The sequence below is a fragment of the Ranitomeya variabilis genome, chromosome 8 (genome assembly GCF_051348905.1).
Source record: "Ranitomeya variabilis isolate aRanVar5 chromosome 8, aRanVar5.hap1, whole genome shotgun sequence".
Taxonomy (NCBI): Eukaryota; Metazoa; Chordata; class Amphibia; order Anura; family Dendrobatidae; genus Ranitomeya; species Ranitomeya variabilis.
In genome coordinates, this window is record NC_135239.1 from 18,043,850 (window position 1) to 18,070,487 (window position 26,638).

The 26,638-nt window shown below is 41.3% G+C and overlaps 1 protein-coding gene and 1 long non-coding RNA gene across 4 annotated transcripts in view; one reads left to right on the forward strand and one right to left on the reverse strand.

The window, feature by feature from the left end:
* The window catches only part of LOC143787669 (uncharacterized), a 49,823-nt gene that overhangs the window by 12,032 nt on the left and 11,153 nt on the right, over positions 1–26,638 (forward strand). Inside the window, exons 2-3 of the long non-coding RNA XR_013218428.1 lie at positions 834–925; positions 4,906–5,014. This is a non-coding gene — a long non-coding RNA (uncharacterized LOC143787669). The remainder of the gene's footprint in view (positions 1–833; positions 926–4,905; positions 5,015–26,638) is intronic.
* The window catches only part of DNAJC6 (DnaJ heat shock protein family (Hsp40) member C6), a 78,701-nt gene continuing 61,479 nt past the window's right edge, over positions 9,417–26,638 (reverse strand). For all 3 annotated transcript variants that reach the window (XM_077276594.1, XM_077276595.1, XM_077276593.1), the window contains 6 exons: positions 21,019–21,087; positions 20,618–20,740; positions 19,853–20,110; positions 16,358–16,506; positions 12,623–12,799; positions 9,417–9,819 (listed from right to left, as the gene is read on the reverse strand). In XM_077276594.1, coding sequence (XP_077132709.1) covers positions 9,718–9,819; positions 12,623–12,799; positions 16,358–16,506; positions 19,853–20,110; positions 20,618–20,740; positions 21,019–21,087 — 878 coding nt within the window. In that variant the 3' untranslated portion in view covers positions 9,417–9,717. The remainder of the gene's footprint in view (positions 9,820–12,622; positions 12,800–16,357; positions 16,507–19,852; positions 20,111–20,617; positions 20,741–21,018; positions 21,088–26,638) is intronic.

Here is a 26,638-nt window from a genome sequence, read left to right on the forward strand (position 1 = left end):
ACCGGGTCTGCCTATGGGGGTGCTGCCTTATACTACAGAGTCTGCCTATGGGTGCTGCCTTGTGCTATAGAGTCTGCCTATGGGTGCCTTTCGCCAGCAGGTACGGCACCCACCAGCTATATTCATTTGCAACGGCTTATTATATATGTCTCAGCGTGTCAAGCTCCAACTTTTCCATCCCCCCTTCTCTCCCACAGACGCCTATATACAATATATAGTAGGCCTATGGGGAGTGCATTATACTATATGGAGGCTTATGGGGAGTGCATTATACTACATTTAGGACTATCTGATGCATTATACTATATGGAGGCTATCTAGGGGGCATCATACAGTGTGGAGATTAGTGAGGGGGCCATCGTACAGTATGGGGATTACAGTGAAGGGGCCATCATACAGTTTGGAGGCTACTAAGGGGTCAGTATACTGTGTGGTTGGTACTATACAGCGAGGGGGGATTATACTCATTATTGGAGCTGTACAGGGGGAGACTCAGGACATTAGTAAATGTAAAGTGGGCACTTACTGTTATAGGGGAACTCAGGTTACTGTGACTATCACAGGGGCCCATAGGGAATTATTACTTTCTAGAGGGCAAAATATGGGCACTGTTTTCTAGGGCACTTGCACCCTGCATTTCTATATTATAGAGAGTTGCTTTAGAATTTAGAAGGCACAGAGAACCACACAGCAGGTGCAGTAATAAGGACACATACGGCAGCAGCGGCTCAGTATTGGGATATCAGCAGGATGAGGGGTTTGTGCAGGTTGGGAATAGATGGTGATGGCTGGAATATGAGAAGTGAAACGTGTCTTTGTTGTATTCTCTGCAGACGAGTCCTGGCTGGAAGAAGTTGTCATGTTGGTCTGGGCCAGATGGAAAAGACGGGAAAAATGAACGATACCATCAGAAAGAACGTCAGTGGTAAATCATTTTCAGTAATTGTAGTGCTGGTATCTACCACTGACCATAAAGCGGTAATATCCATGTTGGTCGTTATATAGAGATTATCTTCAATTACAGCGCAGTCATCTGCTGAGGTTCACCTCCATTTTTAAGTTGCGTCACCCAGATGTAATCAAGGTTAGGGGCTCGCTCAGAAATTTGGCCCCCACTGAACCAAAACCCTAGCTACGCCTCTGCATATAGTGATATGTCGTAGTTATAAAGCAAATAGGAGGGAGTGTAGCAACAATCTATAGGGACCCTTTGGCTATGTGCACACGTCAGGATTTCTAGCAGAAATTTTCCTGACAAAAAACGGACATTTCTGCCAGAAATCTGCAGGCGTTTTTTTCGCGTTTTTTCATGTGTTTTTATGCGTTTTTTCCAAATGCATAGAATTGCGGGAAAAACGCGGAAAATCCGCAAAATTAGTGAACATGCTGCTTTTTTTTACCGCGATGCGTTTTTGTCATGGCAAAAAACGCACCATGTGCACAAAACATGCAGAATGCATTCTAAATGATAGGATGTATAATGTATGCGTTTTTAATGAGTTTTTATTGCATTTTTATCGCGAAAAAACGCGAAAAAACCTGAATGTGTGCACATACTCTTTCAATTGTCCATCTCCCTATTATCCATGGTTCCCTACTGGCTGTATCTTACCTTTTTGTTGAGATGGGCCCTACTAGTTGTTGATGCTCATAGCAGCTATTCTGCGTGATTACCTGGTAGATAGGATGCCCTATAATACTTGTTTCATAGAGCCAACATTATGCTACACCGAGCCCAAAATATGTCTCATTAACATTGCTAGTTTTACTTTTTTTTTAATCCAGGACTATCTGATGAAATTCAGAGTCTCTTTATTCTGGCACAGTGGCGCTACTATACTTTCATATTAAAACTCTTGCATTATAGAAGATGCTTGTGGCTTTCAACACATGATGGCTGTTGTAGTTTCGCAACAGCTATAGAGCCACAGGATGCAAACCGCTGCTCTGCATTGTAGTTGGTAAGATTATTACTTTAGGCGGATCTGCATTGTTGCCATGAGAAAGTACTCTTAATTTCCCTCAACACTTTTTCTTATCTGATTAGCTTTTAATTAAACTCTGCAGGGATTATTTGTCGCATGCAAAGCTGATTTTCCAAACTTATGATATTATTACGGTTGCTTACATGTAGATTCAAGTGATGAAAATGGCATGTTTATAAGTATGTGGGAAGAAGTTTGTGATCTGTCAGGTCTCCTATCAAAGAGGAGCATAGAATAGACGAGAAGACGCTGAGCTCTTGGATGTAAAGTTTATATGATTTGATTTTGTATTTTCATGTAAAACTAAATTAAAGGGGTTGTCCAGGCGCAAATTATTAATGAGCTATCTATAGGTTGGGACATTAACATTAGATCTTCAAGGGTCCGATTTACTGAAAACAGAGTCACAAGAATCAAGAGCATAGGAGCCTTGCTGCAGTACCTGGCGGCGGCTGCTACATATTAAATGGAGCTGCACCGAGCAGCTCCGTTGAATGTGTTGACATCTGGTGGCTGCTAGAGCTGTTTTGAAGTCAGTGGGGGTACCAAGTGTCTAATCCCCACCAATCTTATATGACATACAATGATGCCACAATCTAACCCCCACCAATCTCATATTGATTACCTATCTTATGGATTGGATCAAGTTATCCCTCTTTACTTTCCAATTATGATTTTTGTGGCTAAAAAGAGTTATCCTTACGATAAGCCAACAAAATTTTCTGCCTGGAAAACCCCCTTAATTCTGTATGGATACACGAGGAAAGTCTGTGAGTCTTGCTTACTCCACGCACACGTAGAGAAATTCTGCATCACCACACTTACACATAGAGAAAGCTTACGAGTCCTGCTTCCCTGCCCATTCATAGGGAGAACCTGAGTCCTACGTCTCTTATCTTCTCACATCTTCTCATAAATATAGCCTGAGCATCTTGCTTCCCCTGTACACTCATAGAGAAAACCTGGGAGTCCTGCTTCCACCACCTATTCATGGTGAAATCCTCCAAGTCCTACTTCCCCCAGCCACTCATAGAAAAACACTGTGTCCTACTTTCCACACCCACTCATAGACCATAGAAATTGCCGGTGAGTTCTACTTCCCCTCATCCACTCATAAAGAAAGCCCGTGAGTCCTGATTCTCCCACTCACTCTGTGAACCCAACCCACTCATAGATGGATGAAGCAGGACTCAGGCTTTCTCTATGAGGGGGAAGTAGGAATCACAGGCTTTTTCTATGAGTTTGGTGGGGAAAATTGGACTCCAGGCTTTCTCTAAGTGGGTTGTGGAAGTAGAACTCACAGGCTTTGTGAGTTGGTAAGGGAAGTAGGACTCAGGCTATTTCTATGAGTGGATGGTGAAAGTAGGCCTTAGGCTTTTTTTCTAAGTGGTTGGTGGAACTAGGACTCGCAGGCTTTCTGAGTGGTGGAAACTGGACTCACAGGCTTTCTATAAGAGGGTGGTGGAAATAGGACTCAGTTACTTTCTCTGTAAGTGGCGAAAGTGCAACTCACAGGCTTTCACTGAGTGGGTGGTGGAAGTTGAGCTCACAGGCGTTCTCTGAGATGGAGGTTGTAGTCGGACTCACAGCCTTTCTCCATGAGTGGGTGGGGGAAGTAGGACTCAGGCTTTCTTTGTATGTGGGTCAGGAACTAGAACTCACAGGCTTACAGGCTTTATCTATGATGGAATGGAGGAAGTAGAACTCACAAGCATTCTTTATCAGTGGGTGGAGAATGTAGGACTCACACGCTTTCTTCTACATTCTTATAGAGTCTACCATGGATGTTTCCTCTCATTCAACATCAGTCTGTACTATAATTCTAGTATTCCCTTAACAAATTTGTAAGATCGGTTCATCCGCTTGACTTTCACATTGTCTTCCTCTATGGCTGGTGTCACATAAAGGCCCCGTCACACTTAGCGACGCTAAAGCGATCCCGACAACAATACGACCTTCAGGGATCGTTGCTGCGTCGCTATGTGGTCGCTGGTGAGATGTCAAACAGTGAGATCTTCCCAACGACGCAGCAGCGATGCGGCGACCTGTACAACGATGTCGTTGGTCGTTGTGACCCTGTCACATGGCAGCTATTATGACGATTCAGACCTCGATGAGGGACGTCCTGTGTCGTCTGAGTCGTCAACAAGGTCGTTGGTAAGGTGTCAAACACAGCGATGTGTGCTACCCAGCGGGACCTCAACGATCAAAAAAAGGTCCAGGCCATTCCGACACGACCAGCGATCTCACAGCAGGGGCCTGGTCGCTGCTACGTGTCAAACATAGCGAGATCGCTACTGAGGTCGCTGTTGCGTCACAAAACTTGTGACTCAGCAGCGATCTCGCTAGCGACCTCGCTTAGTGTGACGGGGACTTTAGCGTATAGCATCTGATGCAATATGCTAATGACCCTCGACTACGGCTCTGTTGCGAGCAGAAGCCGAGTGTTATGCTACTGTGGTTCGATCCTCTCGCATGACAGAATCGGAGCACAGCTGCAGAGGAGACAGAGTAAATAATTTCTCTATCTCCTCTGCTGCCGCTGCTGGCGTATATAGCACTCCACTCGGGTGATATCAGAGTGCTGTGTGATGTTTCACTCGCACCCATAGACTTGCTTTTACATAGTACTGTTGATAAAATACCTCCGTCCATCTGGGAGTTAAAGACTATAATGCATGAGCTAATCTGCCCAAACATTCTGATCCTGAGGGCTGATTAACCTAGAACATTCAGTACAAGAATTTTATACATGTACATAAATGTTGATGTTACTTTCGTCTTTTTATATGACATTGACTGTACGTTGTTGCAATAATTGCATGTATTAGATGCCCTGTTCTTTTACAGTAGATCTCATCAGTCCTCCTTATGTCTGCACTTTCCATTTTTGATTCAGGATTTGCATATGTCTTTTTAGCAGGAACAGGCTGGTAACCTAAGACAATGAGATGAACTAGGAGTCGCCAAGCATAGCTGCGTGGATCCATGGATAATGGATCTGCTGATAACACGAATGGAAATAACAGGTAAGCTTTGCATCTACTTTAACCATTGGAAAAAAAATTACCACCGAACGATCCACATCGTAATAATACAAAAAGCTCTTTCATAAGAAAAAATGCATGTTTAATCGCTTTAAACCACAAACAAGCATGAAAATAAATCTTTTGAAAAATGTTAAACAGTTATGTCGCTATCTTTTTTTTTTTTTTTTTGAGATGACAAAATCATTTTTTAGTTAGGAGTTGAAATTGAAACTTTATTACACAATGCTAAAGCTATGAGACCGGGCAACAAGTCTAAGCTGGGTGAAAATTAAAGTACTATGATAAGTCACTCTATCACTGGCTCTCAGAACACAGAGAATATCTACAAACCTAAATATTGAACCGGCCATTAACAAATCACAGGAGAAGAATTCACATTCCAGGTAAAGACGACAAGCAAATGTTTGTTCAGAAGCTCATTACAGTTTACAGACCGTATAATCATTAATTGTGGTTTTAACTTCAGTGTTTTTTTGGGGGGGTGTATTTTTTTCAACTTTCAGTTTTGCATAAAAAGTGGAACCCGACATCTTGACAATATTACATAGAATAGTAAAAAAAACTGGAAAAAATAAAAATATCACAGTATGGAGACATAAAACACAAGTCCACCTGTATCGATAACATCGTACTGAAAAAACCTTGAGATGTCCTTCTCTACAGATTGGAAAAAAAAAATTGTATTCAACTTGGGTAACAATCAACATGGCTCCATTATAGTTTCCGCAGAGATTGTCACCAAGCTTCGCTCCTGGACAAACAAGACGTCCTAGAGGTGCACTGAAATATCACTATCACCCACTCACCTATTAAAGGGGTCATCCAAGAATATAACATTTTTCCACTATGCACTGAAGAACTAACAGGCAGGTAATTGTTACCTACCTGCCTGTTGTGCCCAGCGTGGATCTCTGCTGGCACAGAGCCTTAATAGACCACTCCTGTTGGCGAATCAGTGCCTTCTGCTGACGCCATGTCGACAAAGCTGCAGATTCTCATCCATTCTGTTCTGTTGAGGCGGAATGACTGCTGACATCATGCTGATAGACAGGCGGCTCCCCATTGCCTAATTGCTGGAAGCCGGCTGTCAATCAGCATGACGCCATCAGTCACATCCCTGTCAACAGAGCAGCCCGGAAGAAGAAGAGCTGCTCTGTTGATGTGGAGCAGGGAGGTAGTTCCCTCTGTTAGCAACTACCTGCCTGATAGTTTTTTTTGGTCCATAGTGAAAAAATAAATAAAATGGTCCAGGATGATGTCTTTAAATTGCAACTAGGCAGTTGCGGACAGCAGGAAGAGACAAGCAGAATGATATATAGTATGGAGGAAAAAAATTAGTACACAGCTGGTTGCACACAAATGTGAAACACAAACCATACTCTGGTCGCAATTTCCAGCCCAACGTCGGGATTCCTCACCTATGCTAATTATATATACATATATATTGCAATCTGAGCAAGGTGCGAGTTTCACACTTGCATAAATTAGTCTATCTTGCTTTTTCTTTATTTAAATCTTTACTAAATTTGAGTTTAGAAGTCCAGAAAGCAGTCTAACTTATAATAAGCTGATAGCTTATTATAACTCATAAGCTCAGGACCAGCTGCGGAATTTAAGTGAATAAAATAAAAGTTATTCTGAAGCTTTTCCTACAGAGCCAAACATTTATCTGCACAGCTCCACCTGCCGTATGTTGGACACCGTGTTAAATGTGACAGGTTTCCTCTGAGGATAATGATATAGTAATCCCTACTCGAGCTGTAATTGCGGCCTTTACGAGTTATCAAGTGAGAATAAATAAACAGATAATAACTTTATAATGGTTTAATATAATATTTAAAAATGTTATAGAAGAGGATGACTGAAGGACTTGTATTTGCTTGTGATTTTTGACATTTTAGTGGTTTTCTCAGAGGTGTATATCTTGTAGTTTATGGGTAGTAATGCAAATCACAACATTGCTGTTTTCTTAAAGGGACTCTGTCACCTGAATTTGGAGGGAACAATTTCTCTGTCGTCCATAGTACACGCCTGCGTAAGGCAAGATTGCCTTGTGCAGGCATGTACTACGGAGGACAGAGAATGAACTTCAATCCAATATTGTAGCCAGCATGCAGCCAGCGGGTAAGGGTGAATCAAACACCCGAAAACCCCGCCCCTATGGCTGAAAATTGTTCCCTCCAAATTCAGGTGACAGAGTCCCTTTAAAAACAGAGGTGGCATTAGGTACAGAACGAGCTTGAACCCGGTGCACCACCCTGTAGCTACAGCTCTTAGGCCTCAGGAGAAAACAAAACATAGGTGATGCTCATAGATGATCCACCAATACTAAAAGTAGTCTGCAATCTCCAACATGCTGAGAGTTGTTGTAGACAAGACGTAGACCGCTGTCTTAATGAGACAAACACAAATTCTTGAGTACACTTTTCTGACTGCAAACAAAGTGATTGTCTTAGACACAAAACTGTAGACTTATTCCAATGCTGTTATCAATTATACCATGTTTTACATAGGTTGTATAAATTAATGTATTTTTCAAGAACAATCGTTTGTTGCTAGAAAATTGGAATGGTCCTGGTGGGGGCATCCTCTACACCTAGATAAAAGTATGATTTCACCATCATTACATACTGGGATTCTTTACTTTAAGAGTAGTGAGATTATGGAGCTCTCTATCAGAGCGAAATATCCTCTACAAATGCCTTTCTTGAGTGTAATAGTATTAATTTTGAGTAGTGGATTTCTGAAGATGGGATGCAAAGCCATGGATTTATTCTGATTGCTATACTTGGAGTTAGGAAATAATTTTTTTTTTCTCATATGGGGCAATTCAAGCTTATCAACTATGTGATATTGCAGCGGTGAATATGTTTAGAGTGTTAGGACCGATGTATGGCCAATTGTAGGAAATGCCAGAAGTCTTTTGGTCCATAGTTATTTTTCAGTGAAACTTCTACATAACATGAAGGTGATTTGCAGAGCCCTGTTCCAGCAGCCACGTTGGTAGCCCACGACCTCCGGACCAGAGCATTGCAAATCTCCTTTTTATGGCATCCCGGTTGCATTTTCTGATAAGTAGGCCCCTGCACCATCATGCGCCCATTGTGACTCAATGCGGTCCCATTAGCGGGGCCTACTACTCAGAACAGGAGACAGGAATGCTGCAGGGTCTTGCAAATCTTTTTGCAGAATTCTTAAGATTCACATAAATTTCTAACATTTTGCGATAATCTCCAATCATTAAATTCTGAAAAAAAAACACAAGTTGCTTTATATAATTTTTTAAGGAGAGCATGGCAAGGGAACAAGAGTCCATAGCACTGATGGACAACTCAATATTTAATAGATGCTGGGTGACAATTTATCATTCTTATGTTATATACCATCCTGAATACAGAGAAATATACACAATGTCAACACCCCAAGATCCTGATTCATTATTGTAAATTCGTATCCAGCCCTGTAATGCCATGGATTGCATTTGTCTCCTTGATTTAGAGACCATCCCTCAGTTGAGGCAGTATAGCAGAGGTCTCAGTCACGTGGCATGCGACCCCTGAGGCTGGTTAATGCGGCCCGCAGGCACTGTAGACCCCTTGGCGATCCCTGTCCAAGTTAGTGATGAGTCTGCAGTCATATATTGAATAAATTAATATCCAAAAGAAATGTAAAATACATTAAAACAACAAAACAATTTTTAATCGAGATTCAGATTTAAGTTTTCAATCAATTACATATTAACTACATAGAGCTAATATGTAGCATGAAACATTGTAACAAAAAGTAATTGATTAAAGGGGAACTACACTTTGTCATAAAGATCTCAGGAATTCGGTGACAATCCCACTTATGATGTCACCTTCTGATGAGTAAATATGATCTACCATATTAACGGAGATTTCCTATCACAATATTTTGATGACCTATCCTTAGGTACGGCAGATTAGCTGCTATTTTTAAAAAAAAGATTTGTTCTGCAGTACCCGGCAGCAGCTGCTACACATTAAATGGAGCTGCACATTGCATATCTGTTCAATGTGAATATCCAACCTCTGCCAGAGCTTATAGCAGCTGGCTAGTGAGGGTGCTGGGTGTCAGACCCCCATCAATCTGATATTGATGACATGTCCTAAGGATCTTACTACTGGTCAACAGTACACCTTTAAGTATAATATTTCATGATAGTATGATATTTCTCTGCAGCCTAGAAAATGAAGGGTTTGCTTCTCTACCCCCAATAAGGAAAAAGTGAGTTCAACATACATTTTCTTCCTTCAGAAACCTATAAAATATGTTATTCCTTTGTGTTTGGGCAGGGTATAGGGGAATCCGTATTCATAAAAAAAAATAATACAGGCACATACCACGGACAAGAGCTGTCACTTGTGTTTAAGTTAACGCTTTCAACTCCAGAGGATTTTAATTGAAATCCACTTTATAAATAATTCAATAAATTATCAAAATAAATAAAACACTAAGGAGAGGAACTTAAGACAGCAATATTTACTGCTACACGTTGAGTGCAAATGTTTGTTCTGAAAAAGGATATCCATGTCAACAACATTCGCCCTAACACACGAGATAAATGGAAATATTGAGGTTTGTAGAGAAAACCAGGGAAGGTCCGTCACGTTCATGGATGGATGTTATACTGCACAGAAGATAAGGGGGAGATATGTAGATTAGTATAACGCTTTCTGTCCTTGATTCTCAAATTCTGACCAGGCATCATTCAGCTCCATAAAGATCATCTTTGCATATTGCTCGTAGGGCTGCCCAGTGGCCTGTGAAATAAACACAAAGGCATTAAAGGGAAACTCCTGCAGACACGTTTATGCATATGCAGATGTGCACCAAACCTTTACATAGCTACAGTGTTAAAAATATTCTTCCCTTGTTCTTTATGTAACTTGCTGATTAGACTAGACAAACTGATAGTGCTCTGTTTGGCCTTTGGACTGCAGAAATTGCTATCTGCAGGCAGCAGTGCTGGAAACTACATGCCCCATGATGCTGTGAAGAAGGTCACAAAGGGACAAAGATATCACAATGCAGATACATATCTCGATGCAGAAAAATGTAACTCAACACCTAATGATACATATTCAATGGCTTTTGTTGTGTTAAGGGTTAAGACTTAAAGGGGTTGTCTGGTCACAACACTTCTGAAAGGTCAACAATATCAGATCTGAGCTGTTATTTGTTCTGGTGTCAGCCAGATATGAAGACTTTTAGCACCATTCATTAACATTGGCGCTGTCATGACACAGCTGTCGGGTGATCAGGGGCCAGGGGCTCCTTCCTTGTCCCTAACAATAGAGGGCGCCCTAGCACACCCTATTCCCAGGGATACTTCTGAAGGTGAAGATGCTGGGGCCTCTAACCTTGCATTATCTCCTGAGTCAGCCCTCCATCTGTTCTCTTCCCTCACCCAGGGAAGAGGGGTCGCTACTGTGTACCGTAGTACACCAACCCGACAAACAAGGCAACAAAAACAAGGGTTAACAGAAAGCTCCAGGAATACAAAATATTCACTCACATATAACAGAGGAATGCACCGGGGCATGGAGGTAGGGGAATAAACCAAAATAGAGAAGGATAAGGAATTACCACACATACAAACCAAGCAACAGTCACTGATAACTCCTCCAACTCTCCTTTTCAGAAGAACTCCTCTCCCTCCGTTAGCCTTGCAGGAAATGTTTGCTCTGACAAGGATTTGTAACAGAGCCCAGATTATAAGGGGATAAAGCGTGGCTTATCGAGCACAGCTGTGCTCGAGCACATTTAAAATGAAGGAGAAGTGTTTCTTCTTAGCGCAGGAGTAGGAGTAATCAGATGCTGCGGTCTTCTGGCTCCACACTGTCCCGGTAACCCCGTAACAGGCGCTGTGCACCCCAGTCTAAGTGAAGACACCCCTGGAATAACTTGCACCTAATTAAAAGGCACTCTCTTCTTAATCAATTAGATGCATCTTACAACTGCCATGCACCTTTGCCAGAAATGTTACTCCAGTAAGAGATTAGAGTACAATTCTGGTGTAATTTATGCACTAAAGTGGTGTAATTTTTTTATGTATTTGCTGAGCAGGCTTTGTCATGCCACGACTTACCCAAGCTTTGCCCACTTGGGCACAGCTGGCCGAGACGGGAGTAACTATGTCAAAAGTTGCTAAATATTTGTTCTGCAAACATTTTTCGACATTTCAAGATGTGTTACAAAACTGTCAAAATAACTTGATGAATTAGGCCCTTTAAATTACAAAGCGCAGCTCCATTTAAGGTGAAACAGAAGCTGCCAGGTACTGCAGAACAGCTCCGAACAGAAAGAATACCGCAATACCTGGCGGTGACCGCAACACATTGAAAGGAGCTGCACAGTGCAGCTGTGTTAAAACCATTCTTTTCTGTCCGCCAAAGGAACAAATAACAGCTAATAGTGAGGGTGCGGTGTCATTGTGTCGGACCCCCACTAATCTGAAATTGATGACCTATACTTGGTGTATATGGTCGTGCGAGAGAAAAAAGGAGTTGGCATTTTGAATTTTAGAATATTCAATCCTTTATCCCTTTGGAGGATAAGTTAGTGCCAGAAGGGTTTGGCAGCTGCTTGTCTCCCCCTGTAAATGTTCATCAGACAGCAGTTGTTATACTATGAGGACCTTAAAAATGACATATTGAATTCCTGGGACCATGCACCAGAGCAGATGTAGCTTTGTTGCTATAGATGCAGATTTTCAACACAAACGCAATTGATGGCCGTATCCAATTACACTGAGTCATTGAGTGCTGGGAAGTTTCCCCTTGTGCCCTCTCACCCTCTGCTGGCCTTGTTTAACAGCACACCATTGCAGAGATACAAATCTATAAGTAACAATGTATGTAAAGGTGATTATGTCCATGACATAACCTGACAATAAAGCTGCCACCACTGCTAAATAATTCATCTGTGCAGCTGAAAGTGGTAAAGTTTTCATCAAAGTCAATGTCCATGTCATATTTCTGAGAAGGAAGCGGAGGTTGTACAGGCGGCTCACCGGATGCTCAACTGAAAGAGTCACTGAGTAGGGAATGTACAAATTGTAGGTTTTTACCTGGTTACCGCACCCTCCCCTGCTCCCAAAAATTGGAGTAAAAAGCAATTTAAAATTATTCCAGTAAAAATTACAGCCAGCACAGAGCTCCATCAAAGGAAAAATAATAAAGTTACAGAAGTTAGAATATAGCGACATAGATCCAATTATTCTTTTAAACGGTTCTGAATTTTTTAAAAGAATTAAAATATTTACTTATGTCAGTTTGTTCGTTATCGCCATATTTGTACTAATCTGGAGAATCATGTTGCCAGATCATTTTTATTGTACAATGAACACCGTAAAAATATAACAAAAAATGAAGGAATTTTTTTTCACCATCTCTCCCCATTTAGAATTTGTTTCTTGCTTTCCAATATATTATATGGTCAAGTGAATGGTGTAATTAAAAAAATTAAGTTGTCCCACAAAAACAAGCTTCCCTTAACTATGTACAAGGAAAAATAGTCTTGGAATAAAGGGAAGAAAACATAATGAGAGTAGCTGGTACTTACTTTGTCTGGGTGAACCACTAACACAGCTTTCCGGTATACTTTTTTAACTTGTTCCGGGGTGACCAGATCCGCCATGCTGATTGGTTTCCACTTGGTTTCCCCTGCCCAAAGCACAGTGTGCATGGTAGAGAGCAATGCTCGTATGTTTCGCTCTTTACCTTCAATCCAGTCTAAGATCTGCAATTGAAAATGCAATTTTATATTACCATTCTCAAGGAATATGGCATCAAGGTCCCACCAGGGGTGTACATAAAAATCATGGGGCCCCATAGCTGAAGTTCTAATTGCCCCCTCCCCTCCCAAACAAGAAAAAAAATATTTGTCGGGGTCACAGAAAAGCATATGTCACAACTTTGTAGCCTTTGCAAAGTAATTTTACTCGTACTGAAGCCCTAGAGCCCCCTATCATTGAACCCATAAAGTATGATGCCAACAAAAATGTCACACAAACACTGTATGATACCCCCACAGTGAATTCCTGCACACGCACAGTATGATTACCATACTGTACCCCACCTCAACTCCTATGAAAAAGTATTGTGACCCCAAAACAGTATGGTTCACCAACTGTGATCCCCCACACAGCCCTCCATGAAGTAAAATGGGCCACATATTAATTCCACAGCCCTTTACATGTATATCAGAACTATCCCCTTTGTGGCTCACAATCTAGATACTCTTAGTATGTCTTTGGGGTGTGGGAGGAAGCCGGAGAACCCAGAGGAAACCCACACAGACACGGGAAGAACATGCAATCTCCTTGCAGATGTTGTCCTTGGTGGGATTTTAACCCAGGACCCCAACGCTGCAAGGCTGAAGTGCTATCACTGAGGAATTATGCTTCCCAGCAGTAGTAGTAATAGTATAATGCCCTCCCCATAGTCCTCTATATAGTACCGTATAATGCACTCCCCATAGTCATCCATATACTATAAAGCACTCCCCATAGTCCTCCGTACAGGATAATGCACTCCCCAATGTCATCCATATAGTGTAATGCACTCCCCATAATCCCCCATATAGTATAATGAGCCTCATAGTCCTCCATATAGTATATTGCACTCCCCATAGTCCTCCATAAGGTATAATGGGCCCCGTAGTCTTTCATATAGTATAATGCACTCGGCATAGTCCTCAATATAGTATAATGCACGCCACATAGTCCTCAATACAGTACAATGCACTCCCCAATATCATCCATATAGTGTAATGCACTCCCCATAATCCCCCATATAGTATAATGAGAGTCATAGTCCTCCATATAGTATAATGCACTCCCCATTGTCCTCCATATAGCATAATGGGCCCCATAGACTTTCATATAGTACAATGCACTCTGCATAGTCCTCCAAACAGTACAATGCACTCACCATAGTAATCCGCATAGTATAATGCACTCCCCATAGTCCTCCATATAGCATAATGGGCCCCATAGTCTTTCATATAGTATAATGCACTCTGCATAGTCCTCTATATAGTATAATGCACTCCACATAGTCATCCATACAGTACAATGCACTCCCCATAGCCATCCATATAGTATAATGCACTCCCCATAATCCTCCATATAGTATAATGAGCCTCATAGTCCTCCATATAGTATAATGCACTCCCCATTGTCCTCCATATACCGTAGTATAATGGGCCCCATAGTCTTTCATATAGTATAATGCCCTCTGCATAGTCCTCCAAACATTACAATGCACTCACCATAGTCATCCGCATAGTATAATGCATTCCCCATAGTCCTCCATGTAGTATAGTGCACTCCTACATATCGTTTAATGGGCCCCATAGTCTTTCATATAGTATAATGCACTCACTGATTTAAAAAAAAATAAAATACTCACCTCTCCTCCCTGTTTCCATCTTTGCATAGTGTGATCTGAAGTGCCGCACATCTGAGTGCAGCAGGCGTACTGACGCCATTCCATAGTGACCTCATTGCATAGCATGTGGGGACATCTTTGCGGCCACTGAGCTGAGACATCAGATGCTGAGGAAGAATGATGAAGGAGGAAGCATCAGTTTACGCTCCCTCTTTCACCATTGCTATCAACTGTATTGGCATCCAGGCTGCCTTTGGCTGCACACAACTGCATCCCACTATGACACACAGAACTGTGGCTCATTAATCTGAGAAGGAGCTGGGTAGGCCAGGCCCCACTGGAGCTAAATCTGTTTATATATTGACAAATATGCCACATTCTGGAAATATTAGGTATGAACTGTGTTTATGGATAAGTATATGGAAAGAATGAATGTGGAATGAAATAAGAAAAGTTGCATAAAAAAAAAAAGAACATCAGGAACTAGAAGAATGTGAAAAGGTGCTGAAAGCTCACTTCTGTTTTTAGCACATTAATACAATGGAATTCAAGCCCAAAGTGATTGTCCGTAAAAACAAGTTATCAACTACCCACAGATAGATTTTGGGGATCTTCCCACTCCGCTGAGACCAGCACCGATCAACATAACTGAGCACTTTTATTCCTGTTACAATAAAACAGCAGTGCATAGGTCCAACTGTAGCTCCATTTATTTCCTATGGGGCTGCTGAGTGCTGCGCTCGGCTTTTTCTGGCAGCTCCAGCAGGCTGGAATATGCACAGATGCTCCATTCTAATGAGGATATAAGTGCCCCATTGGGGATAAAAATTTCCCCATCCTGCCGATCCCAGTGGTCAGACTCCCACGATCAATAAGTTATCACTTATCTTGTGAGTATGAGTTGTTTTCACCAGACAAGCCCTTTAAATTTTCCAATACTTCTAACTCTCTCAATACTTTTGCTACTTATTTTTAACTGCTTCATTCTTCAGATGACTTCTGCTAGGAAGCTGCTTGCCACTTTAATGGAAAGTAAAGAAAAAGACACCGGCATTTTCCTGAAGTGGCTCTGAACAGAAAAACTTGGTGGTCCAAAAAAGACCTTATGTGCATATACCCTTTATTGGAATGTGCCTAATTTAGAGGTTTACTTTAGGATTAGCTTCAAAGAAGTAATATGCACTTTTTCCAGCCAGTGTTTTTCAAAACATCTTCAGTAAAAAAAAAATCAAAACTTCATATGAACAGAAAACTGTATGTCCCAAATAGGAAGAGTTTTCCCAGCAGTCTTTGTGTATGTGCACAATGAGGCTTCTTGCTGAGCTTTTTGGGCGGAAACTAGGAAAAAATGTTTTTAAAGAGTTTTGCATTTTTGAGGAGGATTTGGAGAGTTTCCACTACAAATTCTCCACAAAAGCTCTGTGTCCACATACTGTTAAGGCTATAGAGGAGGATCCACTCCGAAAACAAAAATACTAGAAAAACTGTGTGAACATAACCTTAGGGGATTTTAATCTACGATCCTCTGATGGATGGGCTTCACAGGAGAACTAAGATGACAGTCATGGTGGCCTTCAGTGGGGTGGCTGACAGCAGTATGTAAGTGGTTAAACATCAGGGATCAGAGCAAGCTGCCAGGTAGCATGGGTGCTCAGACTGATTCATACATGGGGGTCCAATGTAGGACGTATTGTTACTTCCTATGTTGGAAAAGGGCTTAATTAAAAAAAAATAATAGCCTTTTAAGGAACAATTAGTCAAAAGATGGGGATTTCTTATTTCAGGACTACACTGATTATCTGAACTACAGAGAGGATAGAAATGGTGCGGCTAGCTCTCTGTGGAAGAATCTGAGACTGAGAATTCTGATGCATTTTTATTAGTAAATCTGCCCCACTCTTCTCACCTTTAATTTTTCAGGATCCATTTCTTTTGACATTTCTTCCTTCCTCATTTCAGCAATAGTTCTTGGTCCTTTCCTCTCCTTGTGTGCATTGAACCCTTGACTAGAGAGCAAATCTTCAAAGTTGTCAGCTGAAGCCTTCGGTTTCACATCTTAAATGACAAGAATACCAGAGTATAATAACTAGTATATCTATTAATAGCTTGTAAAGACAACGCTAAGGAATAGTTTTGTATAAGGTGGTGACAATGTACCGTAATACATTTCACTAAATTTATTGAAATGACGCATGCAGTGTGACACATGGAACACTTCTGGTTATTCAGCTTAAGCTTGACAGACTTTACACCAGTTTTTTTCGGCCAAATAAAGTGTGCATAACATTAATTAATATACTACTTTTTAGGCTTTTGTAAGCCATAGCTCTTTTTTTCAGAACACTTCCAAAAACTGCCAAAGTAGGTGCAAAATACATGAAAAATGCACTCAACTTTTTTGGAGTACTTTGCTCGGTAAATCTGCATAATTGTATAAATACAACAACTATGTGACTCCCTGATAACTGCAGCGCCAGGCGCCAAAATGCTGCACATGTGAACAGTAGATAGAGCTTTATCACTGTGTAATGTCCTGCAGCTTTCTAATCTTCTTACATGTAACGTTTTTTGCTCCCGACGGTCCGCTTTTTCCGACCGCGCATGCGCGGCCGGAACTCCGCCCCCACCTCCCCGCACCTCACAATGGGGCAGCGGATGCGCTGGAAAAATGCATCCGCTGCCCCCGTTGTGCGGCGGGGACAACGCTAGCGTCGGGGACCTCGGCCCGACGCACGGCGACGGGCCGAGCCCGACGCTAGTGTGAAAGTAGCCTAATTTTAAACCATTTTCAATACTTGCTATTAATGAAAAGGCAAATTATTATTTTTAACATACAAAGGCTGAAAAACTCATTCACACGTTCAGTATTTAAACACATGAAAAAATGGTACTAGTATAATCTGTGTTTTGGGATTAGTGTGTCTTTGTTTTTACCATCAGTGTTTTTTAAGGATGTTTAAACAAAATAAATAAATTACAAAATTACAAAGCTTCGCTTATACTATGCAATGCTAAACACGGACAGCACATAGATGGCACACGAAGCCCGCCAGATCCCTCATCTTTTCAGGCCCATGACAATTGATTTGATCAGCTGTCATGTGTGCCTAACAGCTGCAGGTGGAATCTCGATCCACGTGTGGATGTTAAAATGTTAAATGCCGCTGTTAATCTCTGACACCGGCATTTAAAATGAACATGCCGGAAGCACTTCATTAACCACACTCATTGGCACCCCTGTAACATGATCGTGGGGCGCCAATGGGTTGACATTACATCAGGGGGTTGGCGTAGCCAGTGTTCATAGTAGATGAGCATTTCTGTAGCACAAGCAATCAGAAGATCACATGTTCAAGTCCTAAGGAGACCATTGAAGCAAGTAAAAAGTTAAATAAAATAAAAATAATGTAAATACTTTTATGCCCAAAAATGATAAAAGTATTCTCGGAGTGATACCTTTATTGGCTAACAACAAAAAATATATTTGCAAGCTTTCAGAGCACAGGGTCTCCTTCAAGCGGGTTAACAAATTAATACTTTTGTGCATAAAAGTATTTAAATCGATTTTCTGGCTAACACAGTACCACATATAATACATTTTTTATTGTACATAAAAAATTAAAAATATAAAAGTTCAAATCACCCCCATTTTGATTTTGCCCCATTCAAAATAAAGCAATAAAAAAATAGACATATTTAGTCAGAAACGCCCGATCTATCAAAATATAGAATTAATTAATCCAATCGGTAAACAAGAAAAACAAATCAAAATTCCAGAATTACGCTTCTTTGGTTGCCACAACATTAAAATAAAATGCAATAACAGGCAATTAAAATATCATATCTACCCCAAAATAGTATATATATATAAAAACCTAAGCTCGGCGCACAAAAAATGAGCCCTTACCCAGCCACAGATCCCGAAATATATATGTCTCGGAAAATGATGCCATTATTTTTTTCACAAACTTTGGATTTTTTTCACCACTTAAATAAAAAAAAATCTTTAAATGTTTGGTATCTGCAAACTCGTAATGACCTGGAGAATCATAATGGCAGGTCAGTTTTTACAATTGTGGAATTGTACTTTTTTGCAATTTCATTGCACTTGGAATCTTTTTTCCTTTTTCCAGTACAAGATATGTTAAAATCAATAGTGTTGTTCAAGAGTACAACTTGTCCCACAAAAAACAAGCCCCCACACGGCCATACTGATGGAAAAATAAAAAGTTATGGCTCTGGGAAGAAAGGGAGCAAAAAACGAACGCGCAAAAGCAAAAATTCGCAAGGTGGTGAAGGTATTAATAAAATTATGGTTTTTGTTCATCAAAAAACTACAAAAAAACGCAGAAAAAGCTTTTTCCTGCATTTTTTGATGGGTTTTTGCACACTTATTGCTTTTGTATGTGTGAAAAGAAACACGGGAAAAATGCTGAAAGAATTAACAATTCCAATTTAAAAAACACAGCAGTTCTCAAATTCAGTCAGGAAAAACAAGCATGTGAATGAGATTGAGTGACGCGCCTTTGTTTCTACGGGAAGTAGTGACGTGCCTTTGTTTCTACAGGAAGTGGGGGGTGCCTTTGTTTCTACAGGAAGTGGGGGGTGTCTTTGTCTCCACAGGAAGTAGTGATGTGCCTTTGTTTCTACAGGAAGTAGGGATATGCCTTTGTCTCTACAGAAAGTGGGGGGGTGTCTTTGTCTCTACAGGAAGTAGGGATGTGCCTTCCTGTAGAGACAGGAAGTAGGGACGTGCCTTTGTTTCTACAGCAAGTAAGGACGTGCCTTTGTTTCTACAGGAAGTAGGGACGCGCCTTTGTCTCTACAGGAAGTGAGGGTGTGTCTTTGTCTTCATAGCAGTCTTTGACTTTGAGTGTGGCTGTGCCTTTTTGTCTTTATATTGAGTGTGGGTGTTTCTTTGTCTTATATTGAGTGTGGGCTTCTTTGTCTTTATAGTGAGATGGGGGTGACTTTGTAGATAGTGGGGGTGTTTCTTTGCTCTTATAGTGAGTAAGGGTGTCTTTGTCTTTATAGGGAGCGTGTGCTTGTCTATGTGGGCGTCTCTTTGTACCTTGTGTGGGCGTATCTTTGTCTTTATAGCGAGTGGGGGAGTATCTTTGTCTTTCTAAAGAAAGTGGGGGCAAATATTTGTCTGAAAAAGAGGTTTCTGTCTGCTTTTTACCTGTCTGTCAAAACAGCATACAGGCAGAAATAGCGGATTGCACATTACAGGGCATAAGAATCAGGACACGTCCTGAACAGACAGGACTCGTATATGTACCAATAGCAGTACCTTGTTTGGGGAATTGAGGACCACAATATCATGCCTTTCTTCAGCCTGTAGGATGGGTGTGCTTTAGGTATGTAAAATAACCATAAATATTCTGTAAATCAGCCTTACCAGAGCTGGCGGCACTTTTTCCCCTATCGTTCTGGCCGCTGTTCACTGCGGAGAAGCTGATATTGTAGTTGGGTCTGTTTTGTGGTGATGAGTGTGGGACATTTTGTTGAGGTTTGGAATGTGGCTGCCAGGAATATCCAGAATTCGGCTGCCAGCTGCCCCCTGCATGCTGTGGAGATGGCTTCTGGGGTGAGGAAGGAGGAAATCCCCCGCCGCTACCGGTTGGGGTTGTTGGCTTACTTGCAAATGCAGAACCACCTGTATCAAGACAGTTACAAACATATGATGAGTGACAAGAAGCAGAACCATTACATCATTACTGATAGCGTCTGATAACTTTATGTGACTATAATGTGAGTTATTTGCTGGCAGGAATTGGTTGCAAAAAATGTACATATCTCTAAAGATCATTTGCCATATAATAAAAATTAACCACCAGTATTTTTATGACCTTTAGTCATGTTGTTAAAAAATGCAGCTTATCAGCTTAAAAAAAGCTGTAAGATAACCAATATGGCTCCATTAAAGCTACTAGTGGGGTTATTATCTACTGTAGATAAAGAGAAAATCCATCTTTACAAGAAGACATGATCTGGAAAGATGGATCACAGTCCTCTCAGAAGCTGGAATAAAGGCCAAAAACAGCTTTAACTAGAAAATGGCTGAATAAAACTTTTAATGACTTGCCAAAATGTTTTTTTTTTTTTTTTTTTATCATTTTGATTTTGCAGACCATGCTAATAAGATATAGAGGCATAATATTACCAGCAAGATTTGCACCCAGAGCTCCAAGGTCAGCAAATGGATCTAGAGTCTGCGGCTTGGTATGGTGCTGCGGGGATCCCGTTGGACTGGTAGCAGCCGATCGACTCCCTACTCCTAATCCACCTTCAGGAAATAAATCATCAATGAGAAATTGTCTTAGGCTTCATTCAGACAGCCACTGTTTTCTCATACATGCAAAAAAGCAAACTGATTTTCATCTGTTTTTTGGGGGGTCAGATTTTTATCATTGTTTGGTCAGTGAGTCTGTTTTTACCATCAGTAATTTAGTCGATTAAAACATAAAAGTAAAAAAAAAAAAAAAATCACAATTCTTCGCCTTGTCATTACAATGTTAAAAAAAATCATAACTTTAAAGGAAAACTGTGGAAAGCACACTTTACCTTGTGCTGGGGAACCCCAGTCCCATGTTGATGATGATATGTCAGGCTGGATAGATACAGATGGTGGGGCTGGAAAGAATACAAAAGTCATAATTAAATAGGGTCTTCCGATTAAAGAATAGAAATTTCCTATGTAAACTATCTATATAAGGGGTGCACCTTTTAAAGGGGTTTTATATGTGTAACTATCTGCTGTAATTTTCCACTGCATCAGACCTATCGCTCCATTTTGCAACGTGGAAAAAAGTCCCCTTCTAAGCATAAAAATTCCCCATTTTGCTTATTGATGAGAGTCTAAATGGTAGGACCCCTTCCGATCAGTAATTTATCACCTAGTCGACAAATATACATTACGGTAATTTCTTTTAGCCTGACAATCCCTTTTATATACAGTAGACCTTCACAAATGGAATACATATAGCCAAAGTAATCCCAGAGAAAAAAAAACCCTGTTAAGGCTGGTTAATGCCTCCAGAAAGCCCACATCTATAACAGCATGGCATGGGTAGGAGCATTAGGGTATGTGCACAAGTTGTGTTTTTGTCATGTTTTTTTCTGCGCAGTTTATTCAGAAAACCTGAAGGATTTCCTAGTACCAGCAAAGTGAATGAGATTCATGATGCCTTCTGCACAAGTTGCTTATTTTTTCAAACCAGATTTAAATTTCCATAATTTTTGCAGCAGGTTTCACCTATACTAATGAGTGGGGGAAAAATCCGCAACAAAAACGCACGTATTTTACTCTTTTACTGCTAACACATTGGGATTTGCAGCCAAATTTTCGGCTTCGATTCCTGAACGTATGCACAGCCTCTTACTCTGAGCACCTACCCTCTTGTTTTTTTTCTTTAATTTTGCTTTGATTGTGAATTAGTCCACAAAGCCCTGAAGAGAAAGGGACACAACTATCAAATGCAAACAGCCCCCTACTTATCAGGCTCCGCTATTGCTGCCCTCCATAGCTGCTTCTTGGTGATGGTTTCTAATTTTTATTTAAAGGGAATCTGTCACCCATGCCCTGGGACGTACAGTTGTGGCCAAAAGTATTGACATCCCTGCAATTCTGTCAGATAATACTCAGTTTCTTCCTGAAAATGATTGCAAACACAAATTCTTTGGTATTATTGTCTTCATTTAATTTGTATTAAATGAAAAAAACACAAAAGAGAATTAAGCAAAAAGAAAAACATTGCTCATTTCACACAAAACTCCAAAACTGGACAAGCCTACAACCTGCAGTAACCATCGATCAACCAAACCGCTGCATGACCAGCTCTATCCTCACCTACTGTATTCTCACCCATCCCTTGTAGATTGTGAGCCTTCGCGGGCAGGGTCCTCTCTCCTCCTGTACCAGTTATGACTTGTATTGTTTAAGAATATTGTACTTGTTTGTATTATGTATACCCCTCCTCACATGTAAAGCGCCATGGAATAAATGGCGCTATAACAATAAATAATAATAATAATAATAATAATAATAAAACTGGGCCAGACAAAAGTATTGGCACCCTCAGCCTAATACTTGGTTGCACAACCTTTAGCCAAAATAACTGCGACCAACCGCTTCCGGTAACCATCAATGAGTTTCTTACAATGCTCTGCTGGACCATTCTTCTTTGGCAAACTGCTCCAGGTCCCTGATATTTGAAGGTTGCCTTCTCCAAACTGCCATCTTTAGATCTCTCCACAGGTGTTCTATGGGATTCAGGTCTGGACTCATTGCTGGCCACCTTAGAAGTCTCCAGTGCTTTCTCTCAAACCATTTTCTAGTGCTTTTGAAGTGTGTTTTGGGTCATTGTCCTGCTGGAAGACCCATGACCTCTGGGGGAGACCCAGCTTTCTCACACTGAGCCATACATTATGCTGCAAAATTTGTTGGTAATTTTCAGACTTCATAATGCCATGCACACGGCCAAGCAGTCCAGTGCCAGAGGCGGCAAAGCAACCCCAAAACATCAGGGAACCTCCGCCATGTTTGACTGTAGGGACGGTGTTCTTTTCTTTGAATGCCTCTTTTTTTCTCCTGTAAACTCTATGTTGATGCCTTTGCCCAAAAAAGCTCTACTTTTGTCTCATCTGACCAGAGAACATTCTTCCAAAACGTTTTAGGCTTTTTTCAGGTAAGTTTTGGCAAACTCCAGCCTGGCTTTTTATGTCTCTGGGTAAGAAGTGGGGTCTTCCTGGGTTTCCTACCATACAGTCCCTTTTCATTCAGACGCCAACGGATAGTACGGGTTGACACTGTTGTACCCTCGGACTGCAGGGCAGCTTGAACTTGTTTGGATGTTAGTCGAGGTTCTATATCCAACATCCGCACAATCTTGCGTTGAAATCTCTTGTCAATTTTTCTTTTCCGTTCACATCTAGGGAGATTAGCTAAAGTGCCATGGGCTTTAAACTTCTTGATGACACTGCGCACGGTAGACACAGGAACATTCAGGTCTTTGTAGATGGATTTGTAGCCTTGAGATTGCTCAAGCTTCCTCACAATTTGGTTTCTCAAGTCCTCAGACAGTTCTTTGGTCTTCTTTCTTTTCTCCATGCTCAATGTGGTACACACAAGGCCACAGGACAGAGGTTGAGTCAACTTTAATCCATGTCAGCTGGCTGCAAGTGTGATTTAGTTATTGCCAACACCTGTTCGGTGCCACAGGTAAGTTACAGGTGCTGTTAATTACACAAATTAAAGAAGCATCACATGATTTTTCGAACAGTGCCAATACTTTTGTCCACCCCCTTTTTTATGTTTGGTGTGGAATTATATCCAATTTGGCTTTAGGACAATTCTTTTTGTGTTTTTTTTTTTCATTTAAGACAAATTAAATGAAGATAATAATACCAAAGAATTTGTGTGTGCAATCATTTTCAGGAACAAACTGATTATTATCTGACAGAATTGCAGGGGTGTCAATACTTTTGGCCACAACTGTATATGACCTATTAATATGGGCATACAGGTGATAGAATTGTTAAACTAGTCCTACCTGTATGTCTCATATTTGTGGTCTTCTTGTTGAGAACTCATATTTTATTTCTATATGGTAATGATTTTTTCCAGGTTCTGGGGCTTGCGGTGCCTGGAAGAAATCTCTGCCTTTTGTCTTTATTATCATACCACCCCCCTCTCATCAGCGTCACAGTATCTGGTGACGTGTAACGGTGGCACCGGAATCCCGAGACTGCACCCTGCAATAGCGTACCTTTCCTCCCTTCTATGGGGATTGGCTTCAGCGTTCTTCCATGCAAGCGCTGGCGAGTCATTGCTCCTTCTGTTGCAGTGACCTCCGGTGTGCGCCGAAAAAAGGTGCTCTTCCTACCATGCATACAGGTGACAGGGACATCAGAAACTGTACGATTCCTAACTATGCAAGGAGGAAGGCGTGGGGAAAGCATCTTATCGCCGCACACACAGCACCTGTGCAGAAAGCTGAAGCCAATGCCCATATGAAGGTGGAATAGGTATTGTACAATTGCAGGGTGCAGGAGCGGAATTCTGGGGACGTCATTACGCATCAAATGACAATGTGACGCTGATGGGATGATAATAAAGACATGAGGCAGAGATTTATTCCAGGCACGCTCCATAGCCTGGAAGAGATCATTAGCAAACAGAAATAAAATACTATTTCTCAACAAGACTGGAGCTATGAGGCATACAGTTAGGACTAGTTTAACATTTGTATCACCTGTATGCCCATATTAATAGGTTATGTACCTCCCAGGGGGTGACAGATTCCCTTTAATGTGACTATCCATAATAATGTTCAGAAATTATCTATGTTTAGCAGTGGCTACTGGAGGACAGTTAATAAGATGATATTTCTGGTTTTCTGTAACTGTTGTGATTTTGCTTTTTGCTCCCTCTAGTGGTCATTAGTGATTTGACTCTGGAGCGTCTGTCTTTTCCTATATCCTCACCTGGGCCGTTAGTTCAGGGGCGTTGCTATATAAGCTCCCTGGACCTTCAGTTCAATGCCTGGCATCGTTGAAATCAGAGCTAATCTGTTGTGCTCTTGTCCTCTGATCCTGGTTCCTGTTTTTCAAGCTAAGTCTGCTTCTTTGCTTTTTGCTTTTGTTTTGTTTGGTATTTTTGTCCAGCTTGTTCCTATCTGTATCCTGACCTTTGCTGGAAGCTCTAGGGGGCTGGTGTTCTCCCCCCGGACCGTTAGACGGTTCGGGTGTTCTTGAATCTCCAGCGTGGATTTTTATAGGGTTTTTGTTGACCAGATAAGTTATCTTGCTATATTCTGCTATTAGTAAGCTGGCCTCTCTTTGCTGAACCTGGTTCATTTCTGTGTTTGTCATTTCCTCTTACCTCACCGTTATTATTTGTGGGGGGCTTGTATCTTGCTTTGGGGTCCCTTTCTCTGGAGGCAAGAGAGGTCTTTGTTTTCTTCTCCTAGGGGTAGTTAGATTCTCCGGCTGGCGCGAGTCATCTAGCGATCACCGTAGGCATGATCCCCGGCTACTTCTAGTGTTGGCGTTAGGAGTAGCTATTTGGTCAACCCAGTTACCACAGCCCTATGAGCTGGATTTTTGTATCTTGCAGACTTACACGTTCCTCTGAGACCCTGTCCACTGGGGTCATAACAGTATGCCAGGCCAGTATTAAATGTTTAATGCATTGCAGAAGTGGGATTATAAGAAAGAAAATTTTGAGTTTTTTTTTTCCTTCTCTCATTTTTTTTTTTCTTTTCCCCTTTACCTCAGAGTGGCTTAAGCTTGCTGCAGACATGAATGTCCAGACCTTGATTACAAGTGTAGACCAGCTTGCCGCTCGTGTGCAGGGTATACAAGATTATGTTACCAGAAATCCTAGGTCTGAACCCAAGATTCCGATTCCTGAACTGTTTTCAGGAGACCGATTTAAGTTTAGGAATTTCAGGAATAATTGTAAATTATTTTTGTCCCTGAAACCTTGTTCGTCTGGAGACTCTGCTCAACAAGTAAAAATTGTTATTTCATTCTTACGGGGTGACCCTCAGGATTGGGCTTTTTCGTTGGCGCCAGGAGATCCGGCATTGACTGATATTGATGCGTTTTTTCTGGCGCTCGGTTTACTTTATGAGGAACCCAATCTTGAGATTCAGGCAGAGAAAGCCTTGCTGGCTATGTCTCAGGGCCAGGACGAGGCTGAGATGTATTGCCAAAAATTTCGGAAATGGTCCGTGCTGACACATTGGAACGAGTGTGCACTGGCCGCTAATTTTAGAAATGGCCTTTCTGAGGCCATTAAGAATGTTATGGTGGGTTTTCCCATTCCCACAGGTCTGAATGATACCATGTCCCTGGCTATTCAAATTGACCGGCGGTTGCGGGAGCGCAAAACCGCAAATTCCCTCATGTTGTTGTCTGAACAGACACCTGATGTGATGCAATGTGATAGAAAAACCGCAAATTCCCTCATGGTGTTGTCTGAATGGACACCTGATTTGATGCAATGTGATAGAATCCTGACTAGAAATGAGAGGAAAATTCATAGACGCCGGAATGGCTTGTGCTACTACTGTGGTGATTCTACACATGTTATCTCAGCATGCTCTAAACGTATATCTAAGGTTGTTAGTCCTGTCACCGTTGGTAATTTGCATCCTAAGTTTATTCTGTCTGTAACTTT